General features: G+C 38.4%; 1 protein-coding gene across 1 annotated transcript; it reads left to right on the forward strand.

The window, feature by feature from the left end:
- The first annotated feature begins 1,623 nt into the window (after positions 1–1,623).
- On the forward strand, positions 1,624–13,739 carry LOC133327147 (dynein beta chain, ciliary-like). The gene is made up of 8 exons (XM_061535712.1): positions 1,624–2,157; positions 2,231–2,595; positions 7,538–7,676; positions 7,758–7,924; positions 8,022–9,212; positions 9,327–10,907; positions 13,156–13,350; positions 13,625–13,739. The coding sequence occupies exons 1-8, from the start codon at positions 1,624–1,626 to the stop codon at positions 13,722–13,724; spliced, it is 4,272 nt and encodes a 1,423-aa protein (XP_061391696.1). The 3' UTR covers positions 13,725–13,739.
- The last annotated feature ends 722 nt before the right edge of the window (positions 13,740–14,461 follow it).

Below are 14,461 nucleotides of genomic sequence, written 5' to 3' on the forward strand. Positions count from 1 at the left end.
ACCCTGAAAAAGTATTCTTTAAAAAATCCACGCCTATAGTAGACCATGAAAAAGTATTCTTTAAAAATCCACGCCTATAGTAGACCCTGAAAAAGTATTCTTTAAAAAATCCACGCCTATAGTAGACCCTGAAAAAGTATTCTTTAAAAAATCCACGCCTATAGTAGACCCTGAAAAAGTATTCTTTAAAAAATCCACGCCTATAGTAGACCCTGAAAAAGTATTCTTTAAAAAATCCACGCCTATAGTAGACCCTGAAAAAGTATTCTTTAAAAAATCCACGCCTATAGTAGACCCTGAAAAAGTATTCTTTAAAAAATCCACGCCTATAGTAGACCCTGAAAAATATGTTTTAAAATATCCACGCCTATAGTAGACCCTGAAAAATATGTTTTAAAATATCCACGCCTATAGTAGACCCTGAAAAATATGTTTTAAAATATCCACGCCTATAGTAGACCCTGAAAAAGTATTCTTTAAAAAATCCACGCCTTAACAGGACCTAAAAAAACTATTCTTAAAAAAAAACCACGCCTCTAACATCTTCCTTAGCCTTGAATAAATAGTCTTTAAAAAATCCACGCCTTAATAGGACCTCAAAAAAATCCACGCCTTAATAGGACCTCAAAAAAATCCACGCCTTAATAGGACCTCAAAAAAATCCACGCCTATAGTAGACCCTGAAAAAGTATTCTTTAAAACATCCACGCCTATAGTAGACCCTGAAAAAGTATTCTTTAAAAATTCCACGCCTATAGTAGACCCTGAAAAAGTATTCTTTAAAAATTCCACGCCTATAGTAGACCCTGAAAAAGTATTCTTTAAAAAATCTACGCCTATAGTAGACACTGAAAAAATAGTCTTTAAAAAATCCACTCCTTAAGAGGACCTTAAAAATATTCTTTAAAAAATCCAAGCCCTAAGAGGACCTTAAAAAAGTATTCTTTAAAAAATCCACTCCTTAGACACTGAAAAAATAGTCTTTAAAAAATCCACTCCTTAAGAGGACCTTAAAAATATTCTTTAAAAAATCCAAGCCCTAAGAGGACCTTAAAAAAGTATTCTTTAAAAAATCCACTCCTTAAGAGGACCTTAAAAATATTCTTTAAAAAAACACGCCTCTAACTGAGCCTTGAAAAAATATTCTTTAAAAATCTACGCATCTTCCTTAGCCTTGAAAAAATAGTTTTTAAAAATCCACGCCTCCATCTGAGCCTTGAAAATATATTCTTGAAAAAATTCACGCCTATAGTAGACCCTGAAAAAATATTATTTAAAAAATACACGATGTGCTACCATTCCTCTCCCTAGTATATCCTGATAGCCTCCGTATTTATATTTCACACATTTCAGTTTTCGATTTTAATTAATTTTCATTTTCATCCTCTGACTGCATTTTACAATTTTATCTTGGAAAACCACAATCTATATATATACATACATAAGTATATATATGTGTGTATATACATATATGTAGTATGCTTTTAAAGCACGTAGCTATCCCGCACATTACCTTCTCGGCATTTTTGTTATTAATCTTTTGATTAAAGACACATTTAGTGAACGAAGGAAAGACATAAATGAATCAGTCCATAGATCGGTTGGCAGCCAACCCTGGTATCCATGGTATGTCATCCGGTTTCTTATAAAGCATTTATTTTTTCTTCTTGGTTTCATCAGAATCAATTAGCTGTGCAGGAAATTCAATTGACTGCCAAAAATGCTGCTGCCGACAAACTGATACTGATTGTCAGTGCCGAAAGTGAAAAGGTGAAATATGAAAAACATATCGCCTCCGAGGAAGAGAAGCGAGTACGAATCATAGAAGAGGATGTTTGTATTAAAACGAAAATGTGTGAAGAAGATTTACGTAAGGCTGAACCGGCCTTGGTAGCGGCCCAGGCAGCTCTAAACACCTTGAATAAAAATAATCTAACGGAGTTGAAATCATTTGGTTCGCCACCCAAGGCCGTGGTTAATGTTTGTGCTGCGGTTATGGTGCTCTTTGCCAATAATGGTAAAATACCGCGGGATCGTAGCTGGAAGGCTGCTAAATTGATGATGGTGCGGGTCGATCAATTCCTCAACGATTTGGTCAATTACAACAAAGATAATATACATCCGAATATCATTGAGGTCCTGCAGGGGTATTTGAAGGTAACAACCAAGACACTTCTCTTTTTTTATTATAAACACCCCTTCTTCGCATTTTTTTTTTTTTTAATTTTAGGATCCTGAATTCAATCCCGATAAAATTGTACAAAAATCTGTGGCCGCTGCTGGTCTTTGCGCCTGGGTCATTAACATCCATCGTTATCATCAAGTTTTCTTGGTCGTTGGTCCAAAACAACAGGCTCTCAAAGATTCTCAAAATGAATTGGCAGAGGCGAGGCAACGTTTGGATTACTTGAAGCAGAAAATTAATGATTTAGAACGAAAGCTCAGCGAAATTCAATCGGAATTTGAAGATGCCGTCGCCTCGAAACAAAAATGCCAACAGGAGGCGGATAAGACGACATTCACCATAGATTTGGCCCATCGCTTGGTTAATGGGTTGGCGAATGAAAATGAACGTTGGAGGGAGTCGATTCAAAGGTATGGAGAACTGATGTATTTGTACGGATATCCCTTAAAAATATATTTATGATCCCACCCAGCTTTAACAAATACCTCTATAACCTCAAGGTGTTCCCTGTGAATCGAACATTATGAAAAATTTATATTGCATTTTCTATAAAATCTCCAATATTTTGGAGTACTAGACGAACTTCAATCATTTCTATGTTTACATTATATGGGGAGGAGAGGACAAGCCTTATTATGTTCATTTCTCTACATACAACATTCCGGGTTGATTGAGTTAAATTATGTTCCGGCTAAAGGTACTTCCCTTTTCGTTTTTTTATTTCGTTCGATATGTCGGAGAAAAAGGTCAGAGTCTCAATCTCGCATCTTCCGACATCTCCTGCTATTAACATTGGTTATCTACAGAGTAAATACATATTTGATCTTCTTGCATAGAGGACATTGGATTACTGTCGTCTATGATTTCTCACTTGGAAATGATAAAATCAATTCAGCTGAGACCTGCCTTGATCCCAAAAGTTAGTTTCTTATCGATGGCATAGATAGGTTACTCACGCCACCTATATCTTTTTTAAATGTCCCTCTTGAAGATTCTGTCAATTTAAAAACTAAGAGGTATTTTAACAGTAACTCCAACTGATCGTTTGGGAACATCCCGAATAAGCTCGGATTTTTTCTATATAGTACTATCACAACATAGCCGTATTTTAGAGGTGCTTCTAAAGGCGCCAGAAATAAGCACCGATACAAATCTTTGTACACCGTATCGTTAAGACAATGGGGTATGTTTAGAAATACATGGTGTGTTTTACACACACACTTCCCCTCAGAAGTTAACCACTTTCCTGTTTCTCACGTGGAATGAAATTTTCAAACTTCTGCACAAAAAAAATAAACGTCAACGTGATACTCTGCAGAAATAGCGTTTCTAATTTGACGTTCTTAAACGTTCCCTCTAGCTAGAATGCTACCTACCTCGGCATTTGTAAGGGGTGCTTCTAAAGGCGCCAGAAATAAGGACCGATACAAATCTTTGCACACCGTATCGTTAAGACAATCGGGTATGTTCTGCAATACATAGTGCGTTTTTTACACTTTACACATACACTTCCCCCCAAAAGTGAACTACTTTCCTGCTTCTCACATAAAATTAGATTTTCGAACTTCTGCACAACAAAAAAGTAAACGTTAAAGTGGTACTCTGCAGAAATAGGATGGATATAGGTTGGATGCTTTTGTAAAATTTGAACACTACATTTGCAATCGCACATTGGTGGCCGAGTCTCTGCAATCCGAAAATTGAATGTCTGATAAATTGATATCTGGTACGAGTACACATTTTCCCTATTGCGAAAAAAATTACGACAAAAATCATTTCGAAGGGGGTTTCCATATTGGGCCGGACTGAAATTTGTATACTCTCTACCATGTGGTGTGCATTCAAAGTTCGTTAAATTGATCGTAACCTGTATGTGGCGACATTGTTATTGTATTATATGATAGTAGGTTAATGCTCTGATAAAAATTATATTCCAACTAATACTCATGTTTGGAAAACTGGGGTCGGATCTTCATCATACCGAAAATTAAACGGCACAAGTGTATGGAGACTTTTTTCTGGGAAGAAGTTTTTTATTCACCAGAAGACCGATATGACAAATTATAGGCTATTCAATATGAAAATTCGTAGCAAATATATTAATACCGAAATTAGGACGGGTACTTTATGTGGACACATAGACCTATATATACAATATTCATCAATATAATATTTCGGAAAACCTTATGCGCTATACCATATATTCTCGGACATCGACGTAGTCAGACGTATCGAGCTGCAGCGACTACGTTGGCTAGGCCATGTTGTGAGATTGGATGAAGATGTCCCAGCTCAAAAGCCATATAAAAGCTAGCCAAGTGATGGTTCACGTAGAAGGAGAAGGTCACGAATCCGATAGAAAGATCAAGTAGAAGACAACATCTCGGAAAATGATCTTTCAAATTGGATGAGATGCGCACAAGACCGACGCGCATGGAAATCTTTTTTAAGCTCGGCTTATGGGGCAACCGTTCTGTCACAAGCCAGCTAAGTAAATGTAAGTATTACAAGTACTACAATGGGAAAGTGCTTCAAATTCCTTCAAAATATTGACAATGAGGAGCTATGTCATGGGGCTATGCCAAAACATGGGCCCATATCGATAATTTTATGTTTATATTTATATCACCCTTAAAGAACCCGCTATAACAAATTACATCGACATCAGTGTGAAAGTGGGAAAATACAACCTTAAAAATACCAACATATTGATAATTTTCGGTAGGAAGATTTGATGAATTTGATGAAAGATGAAAAACTGAAAAAACGAACGGACGGACATGCCTAAACAGACATAGAATTTTATTCTCATGACAATTCTTATGAGAACTTGGAATACCACTTCGGTAAGAAAACTCAGACAAGACCTTGAAACTACAAAAAGACGACGAACCTTAATGGGATCCATTTTGCAAAGAATATCTGTCACTTATTGAGTATACTAAATGAAACATTTCAGCCTATTAGGTTGAAAACTTCGGTTAGGACATTTGTGGTCTATTGAGAGTATGTTTACCCTCAAAGAACCCTCAATTCTAAATTCCCGCTAATTCGGTTTGAAAACACAGCTAGAAACTTTCAATAACTAAGATCAGGTGAGACCTTTATATGGGACGACGACAACAACAACAGCCAGACTATGGACAAATGACACGTGTATGCAGTTCGTGAAGTCCACCCACGACCAATAGCAGCAAAATAACGTTTGCTGCCCAGCCAGACGAGAGTGGTTTCAGGATAGTGCAGCCACCTTAATTCGTTTTCAGCTCGAATGGCAGCATGATACCAGACACATGCTCTGTATGACAATTAGGACCTCACGATATGCTGCAAAGTTTCAATTGCCCAGCCAAACCCACTCGTAGCTTGTTGAACGGGGCCGATCCAAATTGTAAATTTGTATACCCTTCACTCCACTGTGTTACAGGGTATTATATTTTTGTGCGTATGTTTGTAACAGGCAAAAGGAAACGTGCTAGAACCATGGTTCCTTTCTGAGTCGATTAATGCATGTCCGTCTGTCTGTCCATCTTAAATTGTAAACAAAGGACACGTCGCATTTGTGATCCGATTTGCATGAGATTTGGCGCAGCTCATTTATTTGGCCCAAGGACGACCCCTATTGAAATTGGGAAAACCTCGGTTCAGAGTTAGATATAGCTCCCATATATAAATATAAAGAGTGCGGCAAAGACCCAAAGTCAAGCAGATTGGCACAACATTTTACACAACGTATTAAAGTTGGTATAGCTCGAAGTGTTCCATGTTTTGTTGAAATCGGTTAAGATTTATATATAGCGGCCATATATATTTTCGTCCGTTTTTAAGTGAATGTTGCACAAAAGAACCAAAGTTAAGCCGATTGGCACAAAAAATTTCACAACGTACTGCAGTTAGTGTAGTCAAATTTTGTTGAAATCAGTTCCGATTTGGATATAGCTTTCATATATATTTTCGTCCGATTTTAAGTTAATTATGCACCAAAGACCCAAAATATTGCCGATAGGAGCAAAACGTACTGAAAGTAGTATAACCTATCCTGTGACAATATTCGTTGAAATCGGTTCATATATATATATATATATATTGGTCCGATTTTAAGTACACTTGATCTAAGCTCGCATGTTATTTTAAAATAAATATTTAGTACAATTTTGGCCATTTTGTGGGGGACTTACCAGAAGGAGTGGACCGATATTTCCAATCTTGAATTAATTTCGGAAGTAATATTAAGATGTACAAAGTTAGGATGATATCGGTTACTTCCTTCGAGAGTTATCGTGCGCACCACACAGTCAAACGGACATTTGCAAATCGACTCCAAATTTTCTGAAATGAATTGTGTCCATAGAAACATATACAGATGAGACCTCAGAAATAACCCAAAGTTATTAATTATGGAAAGCATTTCCCCGAGCACATCTTTAACGTATTGGAAACCCAAAATTGCAAATGAAAGTTCCTTATGACGGAAAATACCGCTGAACGGTAAAAATATAATATGAGGATTTTTAAAGTCTGCGAATTATTGGCGACAAAGGACCCTTATATATGTTCTCTATAGATATTTTTTGCGAGTACTTATGTTACCCAGTCAACACACAAAATTGCCCACCTACAGCCTATTCGGTTGAAAATGCTACAGACATTTTGAATATACTTAAAATGGAACAGGCCCCTTATATGTCGACGATGTCAAAATACGGACCTATATCGACAATTTTGTGAGTCTACTTACCATCTTATCATGTATCATCACCATTTAATTTCCTAACCAAACACTTAACAAAATGTTTAAAGTCATCACCATTTTCTACGTCCGTTCTAACATTTCCTTTTGAACACCCCAAAAACTCCCCCTTGTTTCATTTTATTTACCAAAATTGCCATGTAGTTGTTTTTGTTGTTGTTGATGCTGCTGTTATTTAACCATGTTCAAATATTGAACAATTGGTACCCATTTGCCACAATTGTCATTTGTTAGCACTTCTGGTGCACAGCGCCATTGCCGGAAACTATGAACACTTAAGTTTATTGGAAAAAGCTAACATCATTTCTGGGAGGGAAAGGGATTGGAATTTTGCTGTTCTTGTTCGCCCTAAAAACCATGAAATATATGATTTCATTTTTCTATTTCCTGCTTTGTTTTCAAAATGTTACAACATTGACTGTCAATATGAACTGTCAACTGCTTTCAAACAACATCTTCGACTATAAAAATGACTTCCATAATCCTTGGCGGGTGGTCGTGATGCTTTCTTGTTCGATGGATGACTGGCTGTTTGGTTGGTTGTTTGTTTGGCTGTCGTCGGAATTGTATACCTTATCCCTGATGACCCAAAACACAAAAAGTTTACAATCAAAAAGTGCTACACTACCTGGTGATATCCTGCTAATTTCCTCTTTTCTATCGTATGCTGGTTGTTTTACACGTCGTTATCGTGAGGAGCTGCAACAGCAAATGTGGCTGCCAAGCTTTCGACGGATAGAGGTAAGTGAAAGTTTTTCCCTTTTGGTTCTTACTAGATTTTTATGTCCTGATTGAATTGAGTGTGTAAACATTTGATTATAGCCAGCCATTCCGCACACGGATGGTGTGGACTATTTGGCCTTGTTTACGGATGATGCACAAATTGCCACCTGGAATAATGAAGGTTTGCCCATGGATCGTATGTCCACAGAGAATGCCACAATATTGGTACATTCAACGCGATGGCCGCTGATGATTGATCCGCAATTGTAAGCAGATTTTATGTCATAATCCACGAAAAATATTTTTTTTTAATCCACGTCTTAGCATTCTGACCGAACTTAACGAAGGTTTTTTACTTCCTAGACAGGGCATCAAATGGATCAAAAATCGTTATGGCGACAAGTTGGTGGTCCTGCGTCTCAGCCAAAAACATTTCCTTGAGACCCTTGAAAAGGCAATGGGAAATGGTGATACGGTACTCCTTGAACAAATTGAGGAATCTGTGGATACCGTACTCGAACCTCTGTTAAGTCGGGCTTTAATCAAACGTGGACGCTTTATACGCCTGGGCGACAAAGAATTGGACTTCAATCCAAATTTCCGATTAATCCTACACACCAAATTGGCAAATCCCCACTATAAACCTGAAATGCAGGCCCAGACCACACTGATTAATTTCACCGTTACCCAAGATGGCCTAGAGGAGCAACTACTGGCAGAAGTGGTAAAAATCGAAAGACCCGATTTGGAAGAAATGAAAACCAATGTTACGATACAGCAGAATAAATTCAAAATTTCCCTAAAACATTTGGAAAATGACCTCTTGGCCCGCTTAGCCTCAGCTGGAGAAAATGTCCTCGATGATCATGAGCTAGTTTCCAATTTGGAATCCACGAAGCAGACAGTTGACGAAATTGAAGTGAAGGTGAATGAGGCTCGCATTACCACCCTACAAATAGATGAAGCTCGTAATATGTATCGAACGGCTGCGAAGCGGGCATCCATCCTCTATTTTGTACTCTCCGATTTGAGTCGCATAAATCCGATTTATCGTTTCTCCTTGAAATCATTTATGCAGGTTTTCAAACAGGCCATAATCTCAGCACCAACACACCGGGTGAATGAACGGAGGGTTGCTGCCCTCGTCGAAGCCATAACCTCACAAACCTTTTATTTTGCTTTGCGGGGGCTCTTCGAGGTCGACAAGTTGACATTTACCGCCCACATGACCTTGAGAATAATGTCAGCTTCAGAACAAATTTCCCGTGATGAATTGGATTTTTTGTTACGATTTCCTCATGATCCGAACACTTTGTCGCCTGTGGATTTTGTTGGACGTACTGCCTGGGGTGGTATAAAGTCGCTGGCATTGATGGATAATTTCTATGGCATTGATAAGGATATTGAAAATTACCCGAAGCGTTGGAGAAAATTTGTGGCAAGTGATTTGCCGGAATGTGAGCAGTTCCCAGGGGAATGGAAGCACAGGACACCATTGCAAAAATTGTGTATTATAAGGGCTCTGAGGCCGGATCGTGTTACGAGTGCAATAAGGTAAGTAAGGCCATCTAAGTCTATCGGATTCTACCTTTAAAAAACAGGACCTTTCCACGCCTCTAATAGACCTTGAAAAAAATATTCTTTAAAACTCCTCTCTTTTCCTTCCAGACTCTTCGTGGAACAGACCATGGGTCGGCAGTATTCCAGTGTCAAGACATTCCAATTCTCCGACATCTTCAACGAAGTTACTGCAGCTACTCCTATATTTTTCGTGCTCTGCCCGGGAGTCGACCCCATTTACGATGTTGAACGTTTAGGCCAGCAAATGGGCTTCACTTCGAACAACAATAACTTATTAAATATTTCCCTGGGCCAGGGCCAAGAAATGTTAGCCGAACAGGCTCTGCAGCAAGCCCTTACCTCCGGCAATCAATGGGTGGTATTTCAAAATATCCACCTGGTTGCGAATTGGTTACCCACCCTGGAGAAACTTATCGAACGTCTTACCAATCAACCGGAAAGTTTCCTTAACAGCAATTTCCGACTATTTATTAGTGCCGAGCCTGCACCAGATCCACAATATCACATAATTCCGCAGGGCATTTTGGAATCCTCCTTGAAAATTGTCAATGAACCTCCTTCCGGAATGGCAGCCAATATGCATCAGGCTTGGGATAACTTCTCCCAGGAAACCTTGGAAAGCTGTACCCAGGAGGCGGAATTTAAATCTATATTATTTGCCCTCTGTTATTTCCATGCAGTGGCGGGCCAGCGAAGGAAATTTGGCCCACTTGGTTGGAATAAGGTGTACCCTTTCAATGTCGGCGATTTGACAATATCTGCCTCAGTACTCCACAATTACTTGGAGGGCAGTAATCGTATACCTTGGGAAGATTTGCGTTATCTATTCGGTGAAATAATGTATGGAGGTCATATTACCGATGATTGGGATCGTCGTTTATGTCAAACATATTTGGCTGAATTGTTGCAGCAGGATTTAGTTGATGGGGATTTAGAGCTCTGCCCCGGGTTTCCTTCACCACCCAATTTGGATTTTCAAGGTTATCACAAATACATCAATGAAATGTTACCCGATGAATCGCCCCTACTCTATGGTCTTCATCCAAATGCAGAAATTGGCTTCCTCACCAGTGCCTCGGAACAATTACTGAAAACAGTTTTCGAACTACAGCCTCGACAATCGGAACTCACCACAACCTGCAGTGCTCCCCGTGAGGAACTGGTGAAAATAATGGCTGAAGATTTTCTGGATAAGCTGCAAGTGGAATTTAATTTGCATGCCCTTCTCAATCGCATTGAACGTAAAACCCCCTTCGTAGTGGTGGCCCTGCAAGAATGCGAACGCATGAATGCTTTAATTCAAGAAATAAAGAGATCCCTGCGTGAATTGATGTTGGGACTGAAGGGTGAATTAACTATTACTACGGATATGGAACATTTAGATCATTCTTTGTTCTATGATCATGTGCCCGAGTCATGGACTAATTTAGCCTATCCCAGTATGTTGGGCCTGCAAAGTTGGTTTGCCGATCTACTACATCGTATTAAAGAACTGTCATTGTGGTTGAATGATTTTAAATTACCCTGCACCATATGGTTGGGTGGGCTGTTTAATCCGCAGAGTTTTTTAACGGCCATTATGCAGGAGAGTGCTAGGAAGCATGATCTCCCCTTGGATCGCATGTGTCTATGCTGTGAGGTTACCAAAAAGGATGTGGAGAGCATAACGTGAGTATATAATTTAGTTGATGTGTATATCTAAATAAATAAATAGTAATAGCAGCTTCGGGAAATTTATAAGAGGTCCTACATCAATATATGCAGATATATGAGATGTTTCATAGCCTCCTAACCCGAAACGTAATACTACAGACACTTGCATGTTAGGAATACTGAACATGTGATGACAGTATGAGGGCCATCAATATATGGACCTTTATTTTCTGCGGGAGGTCCATCACCCTCTAGGAACCCATAATGACGGATTACGAGTTTGGTTGGTGACCATCCGACCCCACCTTCATATTTTGTTAGAACCCCGCTGCAGTAGGTGGAATATAACACTATCGTGCCCCACGTTGGGTGCCATTTATTAACACTCCACATTTTGTTAGAAACTCCCCTTAGCACCGGAATAAGTGGTATATAACACAATCGTGCTCCACGTTGGGCGCCATACGTTTTCACCTGTTAGGTGCCTCTTTGTCATTGGCTTTATAATCTCAAATATTTTGTTGGAACCCCACCGCAGTATGTGGTATATGGCACTGTCGTACCAACGTTGGGCGCCATTTGTTAACACTCCATATTTTCTTGGAAAATCCCTGTAGCGCCGCAGTAGGTAGTACAATCTTATAACACGTTCGTGCCCCACGTTGGGCGCGATTTGTCAACATTTCCAGTTAGACGTCGCTAGAGGGGAACTTCAGAGTAGTTTGAGGTTTTGGGTCTATGTTCCTCGTTTTGTTTTTTTTTTTTTTTTTTTTGGCGCCATTTGTTAACACTCTGCATTTTGTTGGAACCCCCGTAGCGCTGCAGTAGGGCAATATCGTATGCCACGTTGGGTGGAAACTGTTACCACTCCATTCTAGGCGGCACTGAAGTGGACCATTCGACCGTTTGCGTCTTGGATCTATGACTGTGGTCTATGCTCCATATATTACAATTCTCTGTCAGGTGGCACTAGGGGGACCTTCCGACTAGTTTGCGGTATTAGGTCCTTGGTTCCCCATCTTAAGGCCATGATGAGCCTTTGGAAATTTTCTTTAAAAAATCCCCACATTAAGGCCCTGATGAGCCTTTGGAAAAATAATTTAAAAAATCCACGCCTTAAGGCCCTGATAAGCCTTTGGAAAAATTCTTTAAAAAAAATCCACGCCTTAAGGCCTGATGAGCTTTTGGAAAAATTCTTTAAAAAAAACACACCTTAAGGCCCTGATGAGCCTTTGGAAAAATTCTTTAAAGAAAATCCACGACTTAAGACCTTGCTAAACCTTTGAAAAAATTCTTTAAAAAAATCCACGCCTTAAAGCTATGCTGAGCCTTTGAAAAAATTCTTTAAAAAATCCACGCCTTAAGGCCTTGATGAGCCTTTGGAAAAAATTCTTTAAAAATCCACGCCTTAAGGCCTTGATGAGCCTTTGGAAGAGTTCTCTACAAAACCACACCTTAAGGCCTTGAGAAGCCTTTGGAAAAGTTCTTGAAAAATCTACGCCGTAATTTCTTAATAAGCCTAGTAAATTTGTAATAGGCTTTTATTCGGACTTCGCCTTACGGTAAATGTTATAAAAAAGGTTCACCTCTTCGAAAACATCGTCATTATTGTGTCACTTTGTCATAATTCGAGATCGATATAGCAGTTGCTTTCAGTTCAGCGCTATTGGCTGCTACCTGCTGAACCTCCATTTAGCATGGTATCCATTAAGTATTCAAGGGTTCGATCCCGCCGAGTCAACGGAGCTCATTTGTCGATGCGACCAAATTTTTTCGACCTGATTTGACATTTATGAGTAAGACCACCTTAGTCTTGGTATAATTCGTATTTAGATTTTTTTCAGGGTCATCGCTCCACACTTTCCCAAAGTTCAGACTAGTTTTAAGGTTATAATTGTGAAGAAACCATGGAAAAGTATAAAGGACCGTTAGCGGAAAGTATTCAATTTGCCAGAGATAGGCCTGAAAGCCCTGTTTAGAACGAAATAATTTTTTTTTTCTTTCGGAAATTCATACTTCAGGAGATATGAGCCTCCAAAGCTCCGCTAGGACCCTACGTTCGATCTTTGTTATTGTATTTAATATTGTATATATGGACAGATGTTGGCATCTCCTTTTAACAAAATAAGTTCTAAATTAATAGACCGAAACGTAGATGATATTAAAAGAATATATCGGAGCATATTAGATGCGCCTTGAAATCGAATTATAAAATTCTACAAAGGCAAAAATCTATGTTTTTATCTAATTAATTTCTTTCCAGATTACCGCCCATGGATGGAGCCTTTGTGCATGGTCTGTATTTGAATGGAGCCAGTTGGGATTGTCAATTGAATTCGATAGTACCGTTAAATCCCAAGGAACTGCTATGTTCCATGCCAGTGATTTGTATTAAAGCCAGTGTACAAGAGAGACATGATACGCATCATGTGTACGAGTGTCCTCTTTACAAGACGAGGTGAGTACGACGATTTTTAAAGAATTTTTTCCAAAGGCTCATCAAGGCCTTAAGGCGTGGATTTTTTAAAGAATTTTTCCAAAGGCTCATCAAGGCCTTAAGGCGTGGATTTTTTTAAAGAATTTTTTCAAAGGCTCAGCATAGCTTTAAGGCGTGGATTTTTTTAAATAAATTTTCCAAAGGTTTAGTGCTGAAATTTATTGAAAAAATTGGCTATTTCGCCTGCCCTGTCGATAAGATATAATAATTTCCCTCATCCTCTCTTTCTTTTCAGATCCCGTGGCAATACCTACGTTTGGACATTTAATTTAAAATCACGTTCACCAAAATCCAAATGGATTTTAGGAGGTGTGGCCCTACTACTACAACCTTAAACAATATCGCACGCAAAACTACTTCTACGCACAGAATTCAACAAAAATAAACTTCTATTCAACACCCACAAAATGTTTTTTGTTAACAACAGCACCGAAGCAAATTTTTAAATGTTATAAATAATAAGTAACGAAAACAAATTAAAAAAAATAAATAAAATTCCATTTTAAAATCAGAACATATGATCATGTGTAGTTTTGTGTTGTCTACGAACGTGTGAGTTTTGTGATTTTTATTTTTTATTATTTACAAATAATATAATCTGTTTCACTTATATATGTTTACAGAGATTTTCATTATCACGGTCGTTAGACAAACAAACAAACCCAACAAAAAATATATAAACACACGATATGAAGAAATGCTATAGGCAAGTCATTCATAATCATGCTCATTTCACGACATTCATTAGCCATGTTCGCTTCTACAGTACATGATCAGATAAATGTGGATAGTTAGATAATAATTGAATAGTAGTGTCAATCAATACGAGGGCAAGCCAATAATTGCATAGCTTCTTAAATAATCAAAATAAAATAATTGGAATTTCTTTGCAAAATAGAATCTTAACGCCTTGTTTGTTCCCAACAATTGCTATAAAAACGCCATCGAGATAGACACTGAGAAAGATAACATGAATTACTTTCTAACGATTTTGTGGATTAAAAAATTCTGACATAAGTTCATTACGAGGGTTGATATATATATTTTTGGCCTAGACAACACTAAATGTTGC

Source organism: Musca vetustissima, unplaced genomic scaffold (assembly GCF_032173495.1).
Source record: "Musca vetustissima isolate MV318-11 ecotype Yass unplaced genomic scaffold, APGP_CSIRO_Mvet_v1 utg1675, whole genome shotgun sequence".
NCBI lineage: Eukaryota > Metazoa > Arthropoda > Insecta > Diptera > Muscidae > Musca > Musca vetustissima.

Coding starts and splice junctions, on each gene's coding strand:
- LOC133327147 (XM_061535712.1), top strand. CDS start 1,624: ATGGTATGTCATCCGGTTTCTTATAAAGCATTTATTTTTTCTTCTTGG. Junction 2,596..7,537: donor TGGAGGGAGTCGATTCAAAG/GTATGGAGAACT, acceptor AAACACAAAAAG/TTTACAATCAAAAAGTGCTA. Junction 9,213..9,326: donor CGTGTTACGAGTGCAATAAG/GTAAGTAAGGCC, acceptor TTTTCCTTCCAG/ACTCTTCGTGGAACAGACCA.